Source organism: Tauraco erythrolophus, chromosome 6, assembly GCF_009769465.1.
Source record: "Tauraco erythrolophus isolate bTauEry1 chromosome 6, bTauEry1.pri, whole genome shotgun sequence".
NCBI classification, from domain to species: Eukaryota; Metazoa; Chordata; class Aves; order Musophagiformes; family Musophagidae; genus Tauraco; species Tauraco erythrolophus.
Window position 1 is genome coordinate 65,475,926 of NC_141470.1, and position 24,191 is coordinate 65,500,116.

The 24,191-nt window shown below is 45.9% G+C and overlaps 1 protein-coding gene across 1 annotated transcript in view; it reads right to left on the reverse strand.

Annotated features, from left to right (window-relative positions):
• Nucleotides 1–24,191, reverse strand: part of LOC104383626 (nesprin-2-like) — a 162,223-nt gene that overhangs the window by 22,215 nt on the left and 115,817 nt on the right. Inside the window, exons 74-80 of the mRNA XM_086613635.1 lie at nt 23,824–23,918; nt 20,778–21,012; nt 19,189–19,383; nt 18,285–18,410; nt 16,166–16,321; nt 12,366–12,524; nt 11,184–11,350 (exon numbers count right to left, since the gene is read on the reverse strand). Coding sequence (XP_086469761.1) covers nt 11,184–11,350; nt 12,366–12,524; nt 16,166–16,321; nt 18,285–18,410; nt 19,189–19,383; nt 20,778–21,012; nt 23,824–23,918 — 1,133 coding nt within the window. The remainder of the gene's footprint in view (nt 1–11,183; nt 11,351–12,365; nt 12,525–16,165; nt 16,322–18,284; nt 18,411–19,188; nt 19,384–20,777; nt 21,013–23,823; nt 23,919–24,191) is intronic.

Genomic DNA, 24,191 nt, shown 5'->3' on the forward strand with positions numbered 1-24,191 from the left:
TCAGTGCTATTGTTACTGCGAAGGTACAGAGTAATGTCAGCAAATTTGGAGTCTCATAAGAATTAGCGTAATGGGAAGCAGGTTCCCCAACCTCTTGTCCCAAAAGGACCAGGCAGTATTTTCAATTGTTTTGCAAGGAGAGAAGACGACAATACTCCTGGCAGGTATTTAGCAACTCTGCACTCTCCTAAAAGTAAAACCAGTCTCGCTTGCTTGATGCAACTCTGCAAGCCAGCCTGAAGGATTTAGCCCAAGTCCATGGTCCGCCTCGTCACTGCCTTGTGCCCACAAAGCCACTGATACTGGTTGTCGTGGTTTTAGGCTGATCCAGCAACTAAAACTCACACAGTCTCTCCTTCTCCAGTAAAGTAGAGAGAAGAGAAAAAAAAAACACCAAAGGGACTGAGGGTTGAGACAAGAACAGAGGGAGCACCCACCAACCATGGTCCTGGGCAAAACAGACAGGGCTTTTCTTAAAGCAAAACAGTTTATTAATGATTACTTAGAAGGACAAAGGGAAACAAAAACCGATTACTCGAGAGGACAGAAAGAAACAAAACCAGATCTTAAAACCGACACCTTCCCCCCCCGCCCCCTTTCCTTTTCCTCCCGGCTCTACCTCCTCCCCCCAGCAGCACAGGGGGCAGGGACTGGGGGAGTGCAGGTCAGTTCATTCCGTGCTGTTACTGCTGCTTCTTTCTTAAAGGAGAAGGAGTCCTTACACCCTTTTCCCCTGCTCCAATGGATCCCCTACCCACGAGGAAAAATCCACAAACTTCTCCAGCGTGAGTCCAGCCCACTGGAAACAATCCTTCCCCACAGATTGCTCCGGTGTGGGCTTTACCACAGTCTCAGGTACTTAGGGAGCTGTAGCCACTCGCTCCGGCGTGGGTCGTCACGCAGACTCCAGATGCCTCTCTGCCTTGTCGTGCACCCCAACACGACCATCCTGAGGCTCAGGCATCTTCTCCCCACGGGCTGCGAGTGGGTCTCTGCTCCACCGAGGCCGTCCTGGTTGCAGGGGGGGCCGCCTGCCATCTCACCATCAGCCGCAGGGGAAACTCGGCTCCGGCACACCTCCTCCCACTCCATCCTCACTGACCTGCTGTCGATGAGGCTGTTTCTCTCAGATCTCAGTCCTCTCCAGGTGAACTCAGCCCAGTGGGCACCCCGGAAGTGGGGTGCCCCCGAGTTCCCCAGCTGGCTCCGCCGCCGCCATTCTCCGTGGGCGGCGCTGGCCCGATGCAGGCAGCTGCCCGGCCAGGAGCCAGGGAGCGGGGGCAGTGCCCTCCTCCCTTCTCTGCTCGATCCTGGGCAAAGCACCTTTTCCGGTTCCTTTGTCCCGACTTAAATAGGGCAATTCGCAGAGGCGCCCTATTGGCTCAACCCCGAGGGGGATGGCAGTCTGATCTGGTGGCCAGAACTAAGCCTAACCCGGTTCCAAAACCGGGGAGGTCACAGGGACCAAAACCTCTCTCTCTCTCCTGCCACCAGAACCACCCCCCCCTCCACATCAAACCATGACACTGGTGTAAAGTGCAAAGCAGCTGCCTCTGCTCCTTTACACTGATGGTGCTTTCCACCGCTGCAGCTGAGAGGAAGCCAGTGGATGACAACAGTGTTTAGCTGCTCTCGCTTTCCTTAAGCTCTTTTCAGAGCTCGGCACCTAAGTTCAACCCTGTATGCAGAAGGCACCTGGCTCCCGAGCAAACAGCAGCTATGTAAATCTTCCTGCTTCTGGGTTTTAATTCCATTAATTGGTACTCAACAAACATGTCATACTCTGGTCACTGTACAGCATTTTCTTGTGCTATCATGGGCTGGCAGTAATATACCCAGAAGTCCTAATTCTCCCTCAACCCTCTCCCCTGCTCCTGTCCCACCAGTCAATTTGGATACAGTTGGTTATACTGCTCCACAGTGCCTGGTGGCTCCCCAGGGCGTGCAGCTCACCAAAGACAGGCAACTCAGGAGCCCTGCTCCCTGGAGAGATGGGACAATATAGGCCCTCTGAAGGGAAGAACTGCTAGAAGAGTCAGGCCTGAGGAAGAGTCTGAGCCAAACATCTACACTGTTGCATTGTTAAGTCTGCATGACTTCAGGACGGTCAGGAGGAAAGTAAGGCTAGATCACTGGACTGTCTCTAACTGTCACTGTCCCTGACTGTATCCAGTGGCAATTTATTCTCAGCATATTCTATGACGTTTCCCACTAGTGCTTTGGAAAGGTCTCTCTGGTGACTTGCATGAGATGTACATGTTGGACCATCTGATGCTACAGTTGACCTGCTGAGACCACAGCTTACTGTGCTGCTCAGGACCATCTCTCTGCTTCCCTGTACTCCCTTCTCTGTATCTACCTGTTTCCTATCCTGAAGTTGCACTACAGAAAAATTCATGGCTTGCAAAACATGTTTCTTCAGCCTGCATATCGGATAACAAATAGGTAAACACAGCCAAGGAAGTCCAAGGCAAAACCAAGGGATATTAGAATATAAACGCATGTTTTTACTACTGACAGCACATCCAATAAATCTAAAAAGCAAAAGTTTTAGAATCCAAGGGGGGCTTTTTTCACCAAAAAGTCCAGCAGAATATTATTTTGGCTTAGAAATCACTCTAAAATTCAAGTTATGGATATTACCATAAATATGCAGGTCTTTATCTACGAGCATTACTAGAAGCAACAGTCTCAAAGACAGCATCACTGTGGTACCGCCAGCTTGTATTTGCTTTCTAGCAACTACCATTACAGACACACTATTGTAATTAAGTAATTTAATTTGTTACATATTCTGGATAGAATGTGTCATTTGTCAATCATTTAACCACCCTTAATGTTCTAAGTCACTAATCTCAAACTTGAGCTAAGCAGCCAGAGAAGAATGAAAACCTAACAGAAGTTCCCATTAGTGCAGTGTATAAATAGGAAGGCAGGCTTGTCCAGATGTTCACATTGGCTGATGTGCTCTTGTTGCAGTCAGCAGACACAGGGCCCAAGGTAAAGGGTTCTACACTGAAGCAAAAGGTGAAATGATGAAAAATTTGAGCATCCTCCTCGAGCTCCCTCAGCTTGCCCAGAAATCACAGGGAGCTGCCATTTCTCTGGCTACAGCTCAAAGGAATGGTGAAATAGACTAATTACATCCACAAGTCTTACATTTGCACAACCATTCTCAGATGCACTTCTGCACACTGCAAGCATTCTTGCCAATTATCTGCTCTTTGCATGAAAGAAACCTCATGAATTCTTTTGAGATGCATCCTGAAAAGACTATCTGTCCAGAAAGACAGGCCTCCTGGGAGCTGGGCGGGAGGTGCACAATGCAAGTCACCAAGCCTTCAGGCAAAAGCTCTCCCCATGTCCAGGTGACCAATCACCTAACACACAGTGAATTAACTGCAATAAAAGTTCAAGTGCAGCAGAGGAAACCAGCTCCTCCCAGTTACCCAGAGAGTAGTAGTAATGGCTGCCACCACTGTTGATTGAATTCTTCCTCTACCAAGTGTAATTTTCAAGGTCAAACAGGCAAAACTCACTGTTCACTGAATAAAGGCCTATCTATCCATAGTTCACTTCCTAATGAGAACTCACCTGCCACCATTCAACATGGCCACAGAAGCAAAAAGTAGTAAAAATGGAAAGAAAAATACCCAACAAATATCACCACTAATCTAAAAAACCCAAACAAACTCAAACATCTCTCGTCCTTTGCAACGAGCCCAAAATAAAAGATATCCTGATTCACAACAGCGCTTAGACACATGTGTAAGATGCCTGGACAAGCCAAACAGCCAGTTTCTAAATGTCTTAACCTCTGCACCAAAATAGAAGGGGCAGAAAAAGAACAAAACTAAAAGCTGGCTGCAAAAGTGAACAGAAGGACTAACTGACCTGACTCGAGATTGGATTTGGGTCTTAATACCCTCAATGAAGTTGCCAGCATTGTGTTATGAGAGAAATGAGTTAAGCTCTTTCAGGCTGCATCATTGCACAGCCTCACAAATACATAGAATATTTTGTAGTAACTACTCAGGAAATATCTGGCAGTAGAAGGCACTTCCAGGTTGACTGAAATGTATTCACACGAACATAAAGAATTGTAAAATGCCTGCCAATCGCATCGCATTAGCTGTCAAAATGCTGCGGGAAAAGGTGCAGGAAAGCTCAAACAATAAGTAACATTGAAATTTTAGTGTCTGGAGGAACGAAAAGCATCCTGATATATATTTCAAACTGTCCTTCACAAGCACAAACGTCATCAGAAAGTCTTTTTAATGGAAGAGGAGCTGGAATCGCCCTGCCAGCTGATGAGATTGTTCACAACCCGGTAAGGCAAAGGAGATGCACAACCCAGGAAACCTTTGTTCAGCAAGCTGCGGGGCGAGCTCAGCCATGGGCGGGACAAAAGACTCGGTTTGGAGAGGTGATGTCGAAGGCAAATTTTAGGCCTCCTTATAAAACACGAGGAGGTTTCTCGGTCCCGCGCCGGGCCCTGGCACAGCGCCAGGAGCCCCCGGGCTGGGGGCTGGCTGGGCAGGGCGAGCCGGGCAAGCCGCGGGCGAGCCGGGGGAGGCTCTGGGCGCGTCACCCCGCCGGCCAGCCCGGGAGGTGGTGGTCGCGGATCTCCACCGCCTCGGGTACAAAACCCCCAAACGCGGCTGGTTTTAAGCGAGAGGCCCCTGGGCGCTATTCCTCCTGCCAACGTGCCGCATCTCTCGCTCCTCCGCTGGCCCGAGGCGAGTCGCAGGGAGCCACCGGCGCTGCGGTGCCCTTCCCCGCCCCCCCCCCCCCGCCCGCCCCCCGCCCAGGGCCGGCCGGGGCCGCTGCGCCAGCGATGCCTGCGTGAAGAAAAACCCACCTCGACCAAACCCGCGGCCGCTTAGCAACATGGCACTTACGGTTGGCAAGAAAAAACCATTCCTCGGCTTGCAAATCCCAAGCTGCGAGGGGGACCGCCTGTGCGACCACGGCAGGCACGGCAGAGGAAACCCCTCCTCCGCAGATGCCCTATTTATCGCCGCTTTAGCAGCCCGCGTAGGGGGGAGGCTCGCCGGTCCTCGGCGCCGACCCCCCGAGCCGGGGAGCCGCTGTAGCTCTCCCCGGTTTTAACCCCTACGGTTTTGGGTTGGCATTTTACCTGGCAAACGGCCGCATCCCTCCTCAGAACAAAACCGCCAGAGCTTTGTTCTGACACCAGAGAAGCGCCCGCCGAGCGGCTGCCCGCGGCTGGCGACGAAAAGGTTGCAGGCTGGAGGCTTCGGTACCGAAAAAGGGAGACGCGGCGCTCATTTCTCGTTCGGAAGAGGGACTGCAGCCTCAGACCCGGATGATTTGCGGCAGAATCGATGTGAAGCGAACCCAAAAACCCGAGGAAACGTACATCCGTGCACAGGCACCACGCACGCAGATATATCCTTACTTCCCCTGCATTTTTTTTCCTCGCCTTTACCATTATATCCCAGGTATTTAAGTACGAATTAAATCTCCCACACACTAACCTGTCCTCTCTTTAACCTTCCATTGCAGGCGGAAGGCCTCCAGTCCAAGTAGCCTGTTCCACCGGAGGACAAAATAACCCCTAATCTTCATTTATGGTATCATTCGTTTGTGGAAAAACACGCTGTCATGATTTCTGTGTGTTATCACTGCCAGAGGGGTGGGAAAAAAAGGCGGAAGTCAGAGAACCTTGGATTAAAAGTCACTCCCCACACAGCCAATATCGGGGCGGGGGGAAGAGGTGATGATAATCCCACCAAAAATGCAAGGAATGATTTTGAAATCAAAGAGTTTTCAGTATTCAGGTAATCTTCTGCAGGCCTGTATTGGCTTGCTGATCACTCACAGTCAATATGTGGAAGGATAAAAAGGGCCTGGGAAGACACCACACACCGTGAGCGGAGTTCAAACATTTGCACGAGTAAACCACACCCAGTCACCTTGACAGTTCAACCTGCTTACGGTCCAGGAAGGTTCAAAAACACTTGAAATGGTAGGTCTGAGGCAGGAAACAGGGAAATAACCCTCCCAGCTTGACAGGCAGACACTGGGAATGGTGACAGCACGCAGAAGATAGGGACTGGAAGACAGCACCACCAGCTCCCCCCTGCCCCCGGCAGACATTGCATAACCAAAATAAGCCCAACCATCCTGCCTGATACGATAATGAATTCTGTCACAGCTTTTGCACCAAAGAGAAGCATAATCCCTAAAGGACCAGGAGCCCAGAGAACACGGAAAGCAAGCAGGCACTTTGTGAGCGAGATTTCAACTGCACAGATTTTTTTTTTTTTTTTTCACCAAAATAATTACAAGAATAAGATTTTACAGTGATAACTGCCACAAATCAGTATAATTCTGCTGAACATGGCTGTATTGTTTATTTAGGATCCTCCCTGCAGCATACTTTCCTTTCCTTTCCAGGCAATACTGATTTGGAGCGATTCAAAAAGACCTTTGAACTTGGAGTGCACCCACACTGCCTGCGAGCCGCCCGGCCGCAGCTGCGACAGAGTAGGACAGCACACCAGCGCGGTGCCTGACGGTCTGCCCTGCCAAAGGGTAAGCAACATGGCGGAAAATAAACAGGGACCAGAGGAGAGGCGGTACGCACACGCTCGCTCTTTGTACCTACCAAGCTGGGGCCCGCTGCCGCCGGAGCAGCCGCAGGGAGGGTGCAGGGAGGAAGGGGAAGCACAGAGCGGCGGCTCACTGGAACTCCCCAACACACCTCCACGGAGCCCCACAGCATAAGGTGGTGTCACTGGAGGGCTTCAGCTCCCTCCTGTTCTACTGCGACCTGAGCGGTTTCAGGCTGTTTGAGAATTCCAGCGGAGTATGCAAGAAACCAGCTGAAAACACCTTGAATCTCCTGAGTCCGATGTGGGAAGGAAGGGGCTGAATTTGCTTGTGGCAGTTTAAGATTCCTGGACCCTGCAATGAGGCTGTTGGCTTGTAAATGCAGGGAAAAGACCTAGTTGCCAAGGATTCACATTTAAAACAACGAGAAGGCACATCTGGTCTTGCTAGCTCCTGTGTATTTTCATGCTCGCATTAAAGGTCACAGCCTTTTGAAGCCATTTGTGCTACATACACAAAAACGTGCCTTTCTCCACAAGGCTTAAAACAGGAACCAGATCCACCAAGTGAAAAAACACATCACAGTGCACCCACAGCCAGAGCAGCTGAGAAACAGCATTCCCTTTCCACAGGTTAGTGGCAGTGGGAAGAGCTGTAGGATGCCCAGAGGTACAGAAATGCAATGTTTGTTACTTTAGAGAGCAGTCTGCAGACCCAAAACTGCCCGAGGCAGCTCCGGATGAAGCTAGTGGCTTTAATGAAGGCTCAAGCACTGCCCAAATGCTTTGCACGACCTCAGGCAGCACAGACGCCCTCCCCCAACACGGGGATGCTCCTCCAGCCTGCCAACGGGCACTGTGCAAACAGCAGCACGGAAGGCAAACACCTCCCTGCCGGGCTGGGAAGCAAATCGTGGAGTTAGTATCGGCGGTGGATGGGCCAGGGAAGAGCACCGAGGGACACGGCTGTGTGCAGCACAGTTCCTTGGCGATTCTCACCACTTCATGCATGGCCGGGGAGTGCTGCTCCACAGCATGCCAGGGACGTAAATCCCACTCCACGGGTTTTTGGCCCACATGCAGCCTATGCACTCCTTCTGCTACTGTTTCAGGCCTTCACTTGAGTGCATGTACAAGCATGCAATGGTTTCTTCTGGCAGAGCATTGCTACGAGGCTGGTGACGAGAGAACAAAAGCAAGAGATTTTCTGTGTCCGGTTTTACAGTCGGTACAACGCTCCCTTTCTGCCTGTTAGTATGTTGTATTCCCCCTCTACCAACAGAGACTTCAGCATGAGAACTTCCCCTGGTAAGAGTATCTTCTGAGCTGAACAGAAATGCATTTGTTCTCCTTTCCAGGCATGCTAATATCTTGATGGTTACTTTATCCCACGACAATTAACATTCTGAGACTTTTCCAAGTTTGCAGCAAGCCACCCTCCGGCTGCAACACATGCAGCAAAGCTTTTGTCACAGACAAGCCGAGCACAGGCACGTAATGAAAGCGTTAAGTCCCGCAGGCACAGCCATATGGCAAATCTGAGCTTGTCACCATGAACTAAGAGAATCACTTCACGGACTACATGGAGAGCTCACCTAATTTGCCCATCTGTCCCAGGATGTTTATTGGTTTAAAAAGGTGAAAAAAAGCTATCTGGAGGAATGCTCTGTATTGATACATTGGCTTGAGACTGGTTTGGTTTCATGTTAGTATCACACAGACATAAACTGCACTACAGAAAAGATAAGACATTACTTGGGTTGCAGGGTCAGCCACGGAGACATTAGAAACCACAGAACTGAAATTGCCTATAAATCTTGATTAGACTCCCTTGTGGATACAAGTTACTTTACACTCTTTAACCACAGGACCATAAAGTGCTTGCCTACCAGAAAGATTCAGCGCCCAGAACAGAGGATCGGCTTCCAACATACAGCTATTCAACGTACATTTTCTCCTCCTGCGCAGTGCATGGTTCCGTAGTTTACTTACTGCCCAAGTTTTGGCTTGCCATGAAGACATCGTGAGATTTGGTCCCTGCCTCCATTACAGTCGGCCACTGAGGGCCAGGGAAGCAGTGCAGTGGGCTGTGGTGCACCCACAAGTGTGAATAAAGGCAGCAGCTCGTTATGTGTTTAACAGAAAGTGCTGATGTCATAATACTTGTCCAAAAAAAGCTTCAAGCGGTTGCAGATTCGGCACCCAAAAACTCATAAAATTTTCACTTCTATTTTCATGGGCTCTTTCAACATAACTTAATTATTTCTTTTTTTTTTTAAAAAAAAAGTTTTTTCAAAAGCAAAGTGAAAAGGAAGGAGACAGTCTATCAGCACGGTGCATCACAACCACTCCTCACAGGTCATCTGGCCTCCAGCTCAAGCCTCCTTGCTCTCCTCCACTCCTCCATGAAGAGGCCCAACTTGTGTCACATCTGTGATCAGTAGAACTGCTGCCTCCTCCCCATCACCTGACCTGAAGAGAGGAGACCCAAAAGCACAGGAGGAGCCTCCTGTTAAGTACCCCAAAGCGTACCTGCGAGCGAGGTGGAAATTTCAGTTAACTGAAGTCTTAATTTAATTCCTTTAGAATTCAGATCTCAGAAGCAAGCCACCATCATAGCAGTGATCTCGAAACAGAAAGTCGCAAGGTTGTAAAGAAGGCAAAAAAACCTCTTAGGACCACGCTCAGATTCTAGTGTGTCTAGTCTGGTGGTTATTTATCACTGAGCAGCTGAGAACATTCAAGCTGCGAGCCAAGCCCAAGCCAGGTGGATTAATTGAGGGAAGAGATGTGATACACCCATGATGCAAAACACTGCAATACACTGAACCTCTGTTAGCATTAAGTGCAAGAGGACTAGCAGAAGCCATTGGGCTGCCTGATAACCTTGGACCACTGAGGGAGCTGCTTAAAACCACGTTCTGTCAGGCCCTTCCAGTTCATTACCCTGGTCCTGAACATGAAGTCGGTGGAAATCACAAGTAGAAGCTGCTATGTTCCAGACCTTCTGGGGTAATAACACAGGAAAAGTCATAAAGCATCACACCAACTCCCGAGTAGCTGCGATATCCACTTAGATATCCAATACTGGGAGCTACACTGATGCTCTAGGCAAATCGGCATTAACGTACCTCAAAGCACCACCATACACTTGTCTAAAGATAAAGATTTAAGACATCCCAGGTAGACAAGTGCTCTGTTGTCACAGGTGACTTGAATAAGACTGCCAGATCTCTCTTTAAATATCTTACCAGTTCTTCAGCATCTTTTCGTAAAAATTACTAGAAACATGCCACGTTTACCTCAGTTTTGAAATAGTGCATCGCAATCTGCATTTAAAAATTGATACAATTCAAAACTAACACACAGCAGAACACGAATGATCAGACAAGTGTTTTTAAAGTTGTATGTTACCGTTAAGATGAGAAGAGAAAATGTGCTGTTACAAAAGTGAAGCTTTCTTTCCTACATCAGATCAAATACAAAGACACCTTGAGAGGGACCATTGCAAGACTACCTGCAAAGTGTTAGGCACCTTCTGCTTAATCATTCATGGCTCATGTGTCACCATTAATTCAGATCTCATTCCTGATTAAGATCCAGCACACTTAGGGCTATGTTTTCACAGCACAACCACCCACCTTAGCTGTCCCAAATGTTAATCGAGCAAGAGAGCTTCTGCAGGCCCAGAGAGGGGCTGCAGGTGAAACAAAACCTTGGGAGAGAAGTTTAGACCAATACTAATTTGGTGTTTAGCCGTATTATTTCTGGATTACTGATAAACTCGGGCAGGCGGTGAGATCAGCCCAGCATCCTCCTCCCAAGCTGTGGTAGAAACTCAAGAGATAATAGTAAAATGGGATCGTCTCTGTAAAGCTAATACTAAAATGATCATGATGTTCTTAACTCTGTCAAGTATAATAAAGATGTTTAATCTTATAAGAAGAGGTCATTGCCTCCACTATGCAGGCTTTTGTTTTCATTTCAATTGATAGTGTTTTCCATTTCACCCTCATGCAGAAGATCCTGAATTTAAAAAATAAACTCATGGTATGGTCTTCCAGTTGTTTTTAGGAAAAGAGACTGAGTAAAGAAATAGCACTAATATTAAATGAAATTCATACACTTTTGAACGTAAAAAGGAACATTATAATTATATAAATCTGACTGTCTACAAAGACAGGCCAGGAATCTATTCCCAAATTCTGTGCATTCAGACATAGGGTGAAATCAAGTCTTGTCCTAAAATAGGAGGTTCTCCTAAAGAGCCTAAGTGAACTCCTACCATACTGCCTTAAAATTAAGTTGCAATTCAACACATGCAATAGAGAAATCACTTTGACTCTTCCTTTTACATAGCTCCCATGATGAAAATTATATTTTATATGAATTCTTACACCCTGCCCTCTACCATTAGATAAATTAAGACATTTGGTGTCATAATACAGCAACAAGTCACAACAAAAAAGCATTATTTCAGTTTAATTTGACTCTTAACAATAAATTTCAACAGAACTGAAAAGTCATGTCAGTCTGTTTCTGGCAGTCAAGGACACTAGCCTCTCATTTTTATCTCATCTAAAACACGGAAAATCATTTTCTTACCGTGCTCCAATGACATCAAAGAGATGCTGCCAGCGATCATTGATTTTGGTGAGTTTATCATCTATTTCTGCAACTCGACTCTTGTTGGTAGCCTTGATGAGCTGATCACCCATTTGTTTCAACTGAAGCTTCTTTTCACTAAACAGGTTTATTTCTTCCATGCAATCCTGACAGATATACACAAACATTACTTAATTCCTGGGCAAAACAAAACAACAAAACCAAAACCAAACTAGCTGTTTTTTTTCCCAGGTATGTGATGTGAAGTCAGGTTTGGCTTGGGATGGCTGAGGCTTCTACATTAGCATGTAGAACTTTCACTTAAAACAAAACAAAACAAAAGGGTCAATAGAAAAGCACTCTCACCATGAAGCCACCACGAAAAACTAAGCAGCTTAAAGACTTGCAAGTACCAGGAGTAAGTACTCCTAAAAATAGCAGTTTAATGTTCTGATTTTGTCTCTGCTTTCCTGATTTAACATAATTTTCCAGTCAAGCTACCTCAAAAGAACCCAAATTCAAGTCTAGGATGACTTGACTTTGCTGGTATTCTTATCCAGAGGAGATCTGGGATTAGGTAGAGAGACCTTTAAGCCATGGGGAGGAACGCTGCAGCAAAATAATGGTCCTGTTTAAAATCGAGCTAATACGAAAGTATTACAAAGCACTAACTGCACTGAAGAATTAGTGTGAATTAGAAGGGACAGAATTAGGTTTTATTTTTGGTTGTGGTGACTTCTTGTTTGCCTGGCATAAGACCTACCCCATCCTTCAATCTTTTCTCTGCCCTTTGCCTATGAGTTTCGTGACGGCCAACACGGGTGGAGGTGGTGAGAGCAGCGAGAGGCTCCCAGGACACCACTGATCCTTAGCAGAGAACGCTGTGAGCAGTGCTGTACGTGCACATGTGCCCAGCAAGCCAGACCCCCACCACCGCAACTCACATACATGGCACTTCAGGTCTAAATGCAGTCAGGTGGCATTTCTGTTTTGTATTATGCTCCAAGTCTGAACGTGAAGAAGATAAGAGCTGAGGCTAGAAAAGCTCATCTTCTCACAAAAGCCTGCATGTGCTGGCTTTAAATCACTTATCGCTTCCGAGAGGCAAGGCAGAAATGAGGAATGGTGTCTCTATAACGAGCTATCAGACCGCAATTGAAGAAAAGTAGTGTTACAACTTACCTTCTGCAATTTGTCTATCATGTCGTCAATGCTTCCATCTGCAGTCTGCAACACTTTGCTCTCCATTTGTACCAGAAAGGTGCACAGCTCGTTACTCTTTTCATTGAACACAATCCAGGCACTGAGCCTGTCCTCGATCTCCTGCTTATGCAGAGACACCTATAGAGAAGCACACACATTAACTGCTGGCAATATCTTTCTCAGGAAGGAAACCAGCAATTACGAGCCTTCTAATTTCTAGTCTGCAGCTGATCATATTCCATCTTGCAGGAGCAGTTATTAAATATCTCTAGCTTTCTTTTCAAAGCCAGCAAGCAGATTGTTATTACATCTTATTTGTGATAGCAGGGCCAAAAGTTGACTGGCAAACACCAGATTCCCTCCCTCAGAAGAATTAAACTGAGTGACAGATTTATAAATAATGATATTACTATAACAATTTAAATATTACTCAGTGAAAACCTGAAAATGTCAAACAAAGAAGGAATCTAAACTATGTAATTACTACATACTGTTAAGTACGGTCTCATAAATAACACAAGAGAAATAACACCTATGTAAGTTCTTATTTTTCTGAAACTGTAAGAGAAACTTTGCCACTACTGACTGCAATTATTTTATCTCTATTAAAATCTCCCTCTTTTCTTTCCATTTCCTCACTGGTTCTTGAAGAACTTCCAGAAAAATCACCATTAAGAATCTATCCTTTTTATTGAAAACTATGGATTTTTTTTCCGCAAAACTACATTTGCCAGGACAGGTAAACAAATTATCTAGACAGGGAAATTAAGGTCTGATGCTGCCTGAACCAGCAAAGCTCATATCACTACTCCAACATCTCAGAAAGAAGCAGGGTCACTCTTCTACTAGCTAATAGCACTTATTTCTAGCCTAGAGGTCCTATATATTTGTATTCATTTATCTACTTTGATCGATTCCTGTACGAAGACGTATGGGACAAAGAAAGTGAAAAACGGTACACGTTCTACTAAAACAAAACAAGACCAACAACTCAGTCCTCACCTTCACCAATAAACTTTACATAAAGACAACCGAGCATAACATTTTGCTTGCCTTGGCTGCGAATGGCAACTCTAAATCACCCCATGGCAGGACACATTCCCTCTTCACATCTAACATGCACCTTATACAGCGTATGACTTCTCAAAATGCCATTACTGATTCTCCTAGACTAATCTCTAACACCGCTTTTTACTTCAGAATGCAGTTTAAGTGTGTAGTGCAGAAGCAAGACCAGCTGCATGTAACACCAGGATCAAAACAGGAAGCACCAAGTCATCTCCCACTAGATTGCTTTCGTCCTTTAAATTCTGACTTTTTTCAAGGAGGGGACAGGGAGGTGAAAGTGTTTCTAAATCTTTCGTGCTGATCTAAGCAAAGAGATGAGGCCAAAAGCACTGCCTTGGGACACAGGGAAACCATTTCCAAAGTTCTCACTGGGAAGAAGTCTCCTGGATACCCCAGGGACCTCAGAAAATCTCCCTAAGAAGGTCTCTGCTCTGGGATGCTCCTTTGTACTCTCAGCCTCAAAGGTATGAAGTTTAAATTCTTCATCTTTCCTCTACCACTTGCAACGTCTCCCATGTGTGGAGGCAAGTTAGCTTGGTCTGTGGAAGAAGAGACTATGCATGTCAGCAAAACCATCATTAAATCCTGAAATGATCCTGACTTCATTTTTGTCTGCTAAGCATGGGGCAAGCAGGATTTTAAGAGCAGGAAGCACCTTTTAGCTGGCTAAGCAATACAGATTGGGGGTAAAACAGGAACGAGCCAAAAAAAATCCCACAGAAGCTTCTAGGAACGCGACTCCTTCAAGCCAGGCCTTGCTTCGAGCACTTTCTCTGCAGACCAGCTGCTCCAGAAGCAGCTCCAGTTTTGCATCCACAGTGTGATGCGGGAGCAATTTGGGCATTCCCAAGAGAGGCTAAAAAGAATATCGAGGCCCAGGCATCCAACCCGTACGCCAGCGTTCATTAGGGCAGGATGCTCGCTGATAGGAGTAGTTAAATCTCTGACCTACATGTACCTTGCAAGGGCAGCTATGTAAACGCTAATCCCTTGAGTGCATCTGCTCACTAAGTGTGTTTGTGGCCCAGCACCGGCATCTGGCTGCCCCACTCCCATGGCCGTGACAGCTGCAGCAGCGTCTTGCTCTCAAAGGCGTTCACCGCTCTGCATTTATACTGCAGATTTTTATTTTTTTTTCCCCCCATACAATACATCTCGGCTCCTCCATTTTGTTAGCCAAAACAAAGCAGTCGTGCTAGCAGTAGAACTGATCAAGCCTGCTTTCCTACCCTTGTGTCCAGCGCTGAGCATCAGTGCAGCCCCTCCGGGGGCTCAGAAGGGCTGTGGAAACATTTCAGTACGTCCCTCTGCTGCAGCACTGAAGAGATTCCTCCCACTACAGACTTTTGTGTGCCCAACACCGTCACATTAACATCACCCCTTTCTCCTCTCCAAGACAGACTGAACTAAATGTTGTTCCCTCAGAAAATTAAAATGGAAATTTGGAATAAAATCTGAACTTAAACTACTACTTGGACAGACTGAAGTGGCGTACATACAAAAGATAGCTTAATTTTCAAGGTTCACCACAGTTGAAACAGCAGGCATCAGTTGTTCACCATAAAAAGGAAAACCAACAAAGTTCCCTCATTTATAGACTTAACTACGGATTTCCATTAGGAAAACGGTTCAGGCATTTCGATTTAAAAATAATGGCCTATATTGCCAGGATCAGGGAGAGTATCTCTGAAATTGCTTTCAGAGTTCAGCGACAATAACAGAGAAAACACTGGTTGTAGATTAACTGTCCAGTTTAAGGCAAAGATACTAAATTCTTCTTTCTTGTTGCAACGCAAAACATAAACCCAAATAACTATTTCATCACACCAAAGTTAGTGAAATAAGCACAGCTGTTCATTACTCTGGCAATATTCTCACCAAGATTGCTTTGCCTTTGCCTGTGTAAGGGAGTTAGGCAGAAAATACTAACCTGATTCACTACTTTTTTTACAAACTGTAAAATATAAGCTATTGATTTGGGAGTAAAGAAAGGCAAGAGTTTGGCTCTATGTGCCATCCAGAGTAACTTCAGACCCCGAAGTGTTTTCCTTCTTCCAATCCTATTAACAGAGCAAAGTAAACACCCATTCAAACTGCATAATAACCTAATGAATCAAGTTCATGTGACTTCGCTGGTAAATGTTCCCCAGCAATTTTACACGCAGCACTAAATTAAGGGTAATGGAGCAACAAGCCACAAAGAACAGGAACGTTTCACAGTCTTTTACTGCTACAGAAAAGACAAGTCAGTTCTGAGTGTGTTTAAAACCAAGGGGTCAGTATGTAAACACGTGTAAGTTTTCTTTCTCACCTCTCCTGGCATTTTTTTGCAATATCAGATTGCAAAGACCTCCCCCTTCCTTTCCCTGCTTCACGCCCTCAGGCAATTCCTGTGTTTATTCCTCTCTCCCCCCTTCGGCAGCCCAGAACAAAGCCACCAAGTTCAGTAAACAGCTGCAGTTGAGCTCCGTGCAATTCAGGCACTCACTACTCACAAAGAGGTTTTTTTAACAAATAAATCTCAGCGATCTGTGTCCAGGAGACAAAGTGCAAACTTCAGCCCTGGTCAGCTGCACGAGAAGCCCCATCCCCACCCAAGACTGCAAAAGTGAGTCAACCCCAAGAAAAATCCCATCTGCTAACCCGCTCCCCCTTTTTCTGCCAGGCCCTACGAATATCCCGCTATAAAACTCCAGAGGAGGAAGACTTACTTGCAAGCAGAGCTCTTCCCACCGCTTGTGCAAAAGTTCAACCTGCTCTGCGAACACCATCACGTCCTCGGCGAGGATGCAACAGTCCAGCTCCGCCTTCGTGCCCCGCAGCTCCTTCATCCTGCGGGCCCAGTCTGCCAGCGACTGCTCCAGCTCCTGCATGGAAACGCGCCCAGAACAAGCCTTGGCACTAAGCTCCTCTGGTTTCCAAACCTGCTCGTTAATCCCCTGCCCGGCCTGCGGGGGAGGAGAGGAGGGGACGGTGCAGTCGCCTGTGCTGCGCTCCCCGACGCACACCCGTGGGTCGGGATCGGGATCAGGATTAGGGCACGACTCGGAGCCCACGGGAGCCCCGGGCAGAGCTGCTGCGGGTCGAGCGGTGCAGCAGCAGCCTCCACTGCATCCAAAAGCTTCGAAACGCTGCCTGACCCTCCCGCAGCTCCCCGTGCTCCAGGGCGGCGTTTGGGGTTCGACATCCAGGGAGGAACTAGCCCACTTTTGGGGTTTTCTCTTTTTAATTGTTATTCTTTTGGCCAAGTTGCTTTCCACCTGCATTCGTTCCGATTCCAGGTTATTTATTTGAATGCTAAAAAAATTAAAATTGGTTCCCTTCTCTATGGAACGATTTCACAGGCACTCCATCAGATTTCTCAGAAATCTGGAGCTTTTAAACTGCTCACTCACACAAACACATTTCTCTCTCTTCTGCTTCGTCCCCTCAATTCCTCTTTCCCTTCATAACAAGCTTATGTGTTTTCCTGGTCAGTGTTCAAATTGTCATGTAAAAAGCAGAGACACCACTGCACACACTGGGCAACAGGATGTTCCACACAAGTACTAGGTCCCATTTTGCAAGGCAGTTGCTGAGAAGTGTCACTGGCTCCTCTAACAACAAAAGCTTTCAATTTGTCTCATTTTAAAGGAAAAAAAATTGTGAGTGTTTGTGCAGGAGAAGCGTGCTGGGTCCAATCCAAGCCCTATGAGAACTTCCACAGGTCTTTTGATCCAGTCACTTATTTAAATTGGAGGAGGGGGGGTGGGGCGGGAAATCTGATCTGCTTCAACATTTGAAGAAACAGAAACAAATAACCGATACTAAATTACTCCCTACAGATGTGGACACATGCATTTATACATCCTAACACAGGTCGAACCCCTGCATTAATGGAGCTAACAACGGAATTTCATGGGACTTTGCTAGCCTCATATAAGGTCCAGGCCTGAGAGAAAAACAGCTTTATTCCATAGAAGAGTGAAATGCCAGGAGAGGAAAGGAGGTTCCTTCTCCCCCGTGCCATTTGGGGTCTTTTATTATACTCTGATACCCAAGAGCAGCAACTGCACTGACACTTGTCTGACCCTGACACCTCTGCAGCTGAATTTCTCTTACTGGAACAAGAGGCAGGAGGTATGTGCTGCCATCTCACAAATAATTCAGGGCTACAGCAAGACTGCTGCTGTGGGAGAGGCAGCCAGCACCCACAAAGAAGATTTCAAACAGCTGATAATGAGTTCAAAGCCTTGGCTCGTTAATAAGCTTATTGGTTCCCACTACATATGTCAACAATTCACTTCATAAAAGGATGATGAAAGACTGACCAGTCCAGACAAAATGTCTCCTATCCCTTGCTGTTTAATTCTCATGCTGCACTACAGGCTGTGAGGGCTTTTGCCACTCCCTTACTCTTAATTTTCCTTCTCTTTAATTATTCTCAGATCCCACAGGTGTGCACGGTGCTTTGCAGACTTACAAGGTCTCTCCCCTGAGGAGCTCCTTGTCCAAAATGGACTGGAAAACAAAAAAGGAGGTTCAGCCATCAGAGTAGCAGCCAATTGAGCTGAGACTAGGGAGTTTTCTCCCTTTTGTTTGAGAAACTGCTAATTTTATAAATTCAGGCTGTGGAAAGGGAGCAGAAACAGGTAAAAAAATTCGAACACTACTACTCTTCTTGTAATTTCTTTGGTCAGCTGGACTTTGCAGCATTGGTAGCAATCAGGATAGTATAAAGGAGAGAAATTCAGTGTCATTGAAGAGCAGGCAATAGGGGAAACTGATTTTACAGGGATCAAGTATAGTGCAACTTTACATCTATTTAAATATAATATGGCTGTTCAATACCTTAATGTGTTCCTTGGCTTTGCAGAGCTCTTCCTGTTCAACTGGGAGTGGGTCTTTTACTTTCTCCTCCAGCTCTTGCAGACTGCTTTCTAATTCCTTGGTTTGCTTTTCAGCGCAGTCCCAACTCTACTCAAGGAGACCCAAGGAAGTTATAAAAGGTTAAGATACTTTATCATGACATATTGAACCATATGGGCATGTTACAAAACAGCCTCTTCGACCCACTGAAGTAAATAATCATGTGCTCTTGTTATTTGGATTTTCTTTTTGATATGCAGTACCCCCCTCCCCAAGAATTTGGTGCATGGATTTACAGAACTTGAACCTCTCTTGTATTTAAGGTTTGCCTTACAGAGAATTTCTGCTCATTTTGTTTTGTCCAACTTGAGAGGCTTTAAGCATAGTTTTAGGGCTGAGTGTTGTATTAATGACAGCATTCAGTTTTAAGACATACCTATGTGCTGGCTAGCCATGAAAGCAAATTCACTGCTCCAAGTCAATATGACCAACCCTTCTGTTTAGAGGTGCAACAACAGGAGGAGCAATAAGTAATGCTAACTCCCTCTAAGCTAAATTTTAGTTCAGGTTTCACAGCCCGAAGCCAGAGGGAGCTCCAGGCCACAGGGAGCATGAGAACAATCAGAGCAGGAACATCGGTTGTACCAACAAACGGATGCCAACTCCGTTTTCCTTTGGCGAATCAGGTGACTACAGTTTTAGCTTTCCGTAAGCCCTGATGGTGCACAGCAGGCACTTCCCACAGAGCCCCTCTGCAGTGAGCAGCAGCTCAGCATTTGCCTTGTTGCTACAGAGCTCAGCTCCGGGGATGGTGGGGCAGGGAAGCTCTTGAGACCCAATATTAGAGAAGCAGGTGCTGCTCCTCCCTGGGGAGGGCATCATCTACCTGTAGGGTGCTGCTGAGCTGCATCATCATCTTCTCCAGCTGGACCTGCGTGTGCCCCCAACTCTGCTGTAACTGGCTGAGCTCCTCCTGGAGAACTGCATCAATCTTGGGATCGGAGACAGTCCTTAACTTCTCCCCAACATCGATGATTAAGGAGTACATGGCTTGCCACCTCAGAAGAGTCACTGTCTTACTCTTTAAAAGAAAAAAAATTAATTTTAATATTTAGAAGTGCACTCCTGGCATTTTGTTTGAGAAGAAGTGAAGCCTCACATAGCAAGTTTCAAGGCACTAGTTTGTTCAAATTCATGAAAGCGTAAGGAACAGATCTTCCTCCATCTGCTTTTTTAATTTCAGAAAAATCAGATTCTTTCTGATCTTCCAATTCACAAAACTCTAAAACAACTTTTCACAGACTGAATCTATAGAGTAAAAATGCAGTAATTAAAAAAAGATGGAAATTAAGTTGTATGAGTTATTTGGAACAAAAAAACAGTTTAAGTTCTGTTAGCACCTCTACCATCAACAACTAAGACGTGTTTTTTAGAGATAACAGCTCTGTTAATCATGACATACTCCAAGTGACATAAGCCACCAATAATTTACCTACAACACATATTGGACTATAACACAAGCAAATATGATTATTGTTTCTTTCTGTAAAACAACAGCAGGAGGGAAGGGCAATTTGGAGTAGGAGGGAGAAGAGTTTCTGGCTTTTCTCACTAAGGAAAAGCATGAACACTAACTTGTAAAATCTATGGAACATCATCTTTACGTAGTAGGTAAAAATAAAAACAAATAGGGCAAGCGCCAAATGGAATACTGGTAATGCGTTAATCCATCAACATTAGGTCTGTGGGAACGCAATAAATATTGAACCGTGCAAGTAGCATTGGATAGTACATTTTTGAAAGGTTTTAGATTGCCTTAAGCAACCATCGAGTTCACTTCTTGTTTTTACTTTCTTATAAAACAAAGAGGTGCATAATTAAATGGAAAACCAAGACATCCAAAATTAACAAAGGAGAACATTTTTTTCCACTGCATGTAAAATGCAGAACTGAAGAACTGCTGCCCAGGTCTGTGCATCCTGGAGCAGTGGGTCCAAGGATAGACCCAGACCCCCTTGCAAGTGCTTTATCGTCTGCTCCTGGCACCCCCTGCCCACCCCTGCCCACACAGGACCCACATGGCCTGTCTTCCTGCATATGTGCCTGCTTCCTTCAGGCAAACTGCAAGGCTTGCATTCAGCAGCCATGTCAAGAAGGTGCACACAGACCCAGAGGGTACCCGCTGACCAGGTTCCTGCCTAATCTCCCTGTCGCTCTGCATTTCCATGGTCATTATCAGTAGTATTTTTAAAGCTTACAAGGCTACTAAACGACAATGTTGAGCGGGAAGTTTCCTAGTGTAATGAGCCTTTCACAATGTCACAGTTTTCTCACTGTGCTCAGCTTTAAGAAGTGTCAGCAATTGTTCTTCTCCAAAAAGCATGTGACTTGAAAGCTTTTTACATTACAGGACAGAAGCTGTTTCAGTTTGAGAAAAAACACAGATTTTAGATTTATGAGAAATAAATACAGTACCTTGACATCATGAATTAGATCTCTAAGCTGGCAAATGTTATAGCAGTCCTGGCTCTTCACAGCTTGGAGGAAGCCGTTTGTATCAGCAAGAAATCTGCTGAGACTCTGCAGGGAATTCTTGAAGAGCTGCCACTGGCCAACGAGTCCATCAATATCTTTCTTTCTCTGCTGAACCATCCGGCTAACGTTCTGCCACTGGTCTATCAGCAACGTGAACTTGGAAATAAACTCTGTTCTGAAGATGACAAGTGTGGAGTGTCAATATATTTTGATCTCAAGGCTCTATTTTACAACAATCGTGATGGATTTCCATTTGCAATATTGTATTCCAATTACAATACCCAACTATGCAAAAAGCTCTATGCAGCCCTAAGCTCAGCTGAGCTCTCTGTATTCCATCTTTCAAGCAATGCAAAACCACTTTTACGTGATAAAAGAACAGATAATGCAAGTTATTCTTGTTATTGTGGTATTAGAAACGTATATAGTACAGCAATCACAGAAACAACAGGCACTAAACATTTCTCTGAAGTCAAAGGTTAATGCAAGTGAGACAAGATCTCTGATTAAACTGCAAAATTGATCTGTGCTTTTACCAGGCTGTAAGCAAGAGTTCAGTAATCATTGTATCCTACAGCAGAGGGACCTAACTGCAAAGTGAAAAGGCTCTGCGTTGTTATCTGACCCATTCAAGCAGTTTTTTGGTCTCTCCTATAACACTGTCAGATGATCCAGCAAATCTGTGAGAACCTCAGGAAGTTCAACAAGGCGAAGTGCAAGGACCTGCACGTGGGTCGGGGCAATCCCAAGCACAAGTACAGGCGGGTGGACAATGGATTGAGAGCAGCCCTGAGGAAAAAGACTTGGAAGTGCTGGTGGATGAGAAGCTCAACATGAGCTGGTGTCCTAGTTTTAGCTGGGACAGAGTTTTTTTTAACAGCTAGAAGAGCTCCGTGTTTTGGTTTTACTCAGAGGCTCGCTCTGAGAAGAACGCTGATAACAAGCTGCCAAGGACTTTTCAGTGTGCCGGAGTGCAAAAACACGGCAGGATAAGGGGGGAGCATAGTTGGGACAAGGGGGACACGATTCCCCTTGTGATTTGTGTGGAACTTAAGACTGAGGGCCAAACTGGCCAATTAGTATTCCATATCATGCAGCGTCATGCCCAGTATAAAAGCGAGGGGCAGCCGGGAAGAAGGGCTTTGGCTCTTTTGCTCTTTTGCTCTTTTGCGCTTGCTGCGCTGTTGCTCTGCTGTTTTTTTTTTTTCTTTCTTCTCTCTCTCTCTCTCTGCCCCTCTCTATTTCGGGGCCTCGCGTTCGTCCGGGATTTGCAGTTTTCGGGACGAGACGGGCTTCGCATACGAGGGGGTGGTGAGCATCTATACCGTATTAAATCATCTGTATTAAATCATTCTTATCTCAACCCACGGGTTTCCCGTTTATCCTTTAATTCTCTCCCTCATTCCTGGGGGTGGGGGAGTGACCGGCTGTGTGTGTGTGGGGGAGGAAGTTTTCAACCTAACCCACGACAGTCGGCAATGTGCACTGGCAGCCCAGAAAGCCAACTGTGTCCTGGGCTGCACCAAAAGAAGTGTGGCCAGCAGGTCGAGGGAGGGGATTCTGCCCCTCTACTCAGCTCTTGTGAGACCTCACCTGAAATACTGTGTTCAGCTCTGGAGTCCCCAAGCACAAGAAGGACACAAGAAGGACCTGCTGGAGCAGGTCCAGAAGAGGGCCACAAAGATGATCCGAGGGGTGGAGCACCTCTGCTATGAAGACAGGCTGAAAGAGTTGGGGCTGTTCAGCCTGGAGAAGAGAAGGCTCCAGGGTGATCTTATTGCAGCCTTTCAGTGCTTAAAGGGGGCCTACGGGAAAGCTGGGAAGGGACTTTTTACAAGGGCGTGTAGTGATAGGACAAGGGGCAATGGCTTTAAACTGAAAGAGGGCAGATTTAGATTAGATATAAGGAAGAAATTTTTCAGAGGGTGGAGAGGCACTGGAACAGGTTGCCCAGAGAAGTTGTGGATGCCCCATCCCTGGAAGTGTTCAAGGCCAGGTTGGATGAAGCTTTGTGCAGCCTGGTGTAGTGGAGGGTTTCCCTGCCCATGGCAGGGGGGTTGGAACTAGATGATCTTTGAGGTCCCTTCCAACCCAAACCATTCTATGATTCTATGATCTAGCTGGAATGCTTAAGACAACCCCCATCTATCTATTCTGCTCCTTCTTCAGGAGGCCATGGCCCTCAGATTAGCTCTTATACAAACACCTGTGTTTGTGAGGCTAGCTTCAATGCAAAAATCCAGCAGCTTTGCTTAGTTTAGCCCTACCTTCCCTGGCAGCTTTCAGCCAAACTATGGACTTCATACTGAAGTGGCTGAGGGGAGCACACACACTGTCCTGCCAATTCTCTGCAAGCAGCAAGCTCTGGCAGAGAAGGGTAATGTGTTCACAGCAGAAATGCCTGAGACAGTTGAACCTCTGCTCACAAATATTACTTGCTGCTTCTCACTCTACATTGATTAAGAGAACAGCGTAAGATCATACTGATAAAAACCCGGTTTAGCTACCACATATTTTGGGGTTGTGGCTGATGACTCAGGGCCCTGCCACTGTGCCAGGGGCAATGTGAATAGCCTCACACCTCTGCACTTCAAAAAGTAGAGAGGTCTAGTGAGAGAGAAAGGATCCTTCATATGCAGCATCCTCATTACCCTTTGTAAGAAGGTAGCTTCTCCACCACAGTTAGAGGTTCAACAACTGCAGGGTAGCAGTAGACAAAGAAGCCTCCTGTGCAGGAGCAGTTATTTTTGTTAGGTAGAGCATACAGTTACTATCCAAAATGCAGTTTGGCCAGGGCATCTGTGTTTCTTTCTCATTGCACATCCTCCCACTTCTGCAAGATGTGCCAGGGGGTTATTTAAAGAGTGAACCCAGTCAAGAATTTGGGTTTATATCCTCATAAAAGCAAAGATTCAATATTAACCCTAAGGAAGAGAGCATATTCACTGAATTACCAAGATCTTAGGGAGAAAAACAAATAGATTACCTTTTCTCTGCTTCTCCAGATTCCAAGGAGAGTAAAACTTCTGGAATGACAGAATCAAATGTCTGCTGATTTATGGAAATCTCAATTTGCAGCATCTGAAAATACCACGAGAACAACAGTTTTAACTATTCACTGAACAACCTTTGCTAAGAAAGCTGGTTCTGCTCATGTAGAGTGACAGCATTTATTTAATTTTAAATGCTGAAAGCTGTATTATTTTCAAATGCTAGAGTCAAATGCATCCTAAAAGATTCCACACTTTTTGCATATCAGGAGGAATATGTACTTATATGATAGCAGAACCCATCAGGAGCTGTATGGTTGTTTTTCCATCCTCCTGCCGCTAGGACAAAGTCTCTAGATAGACA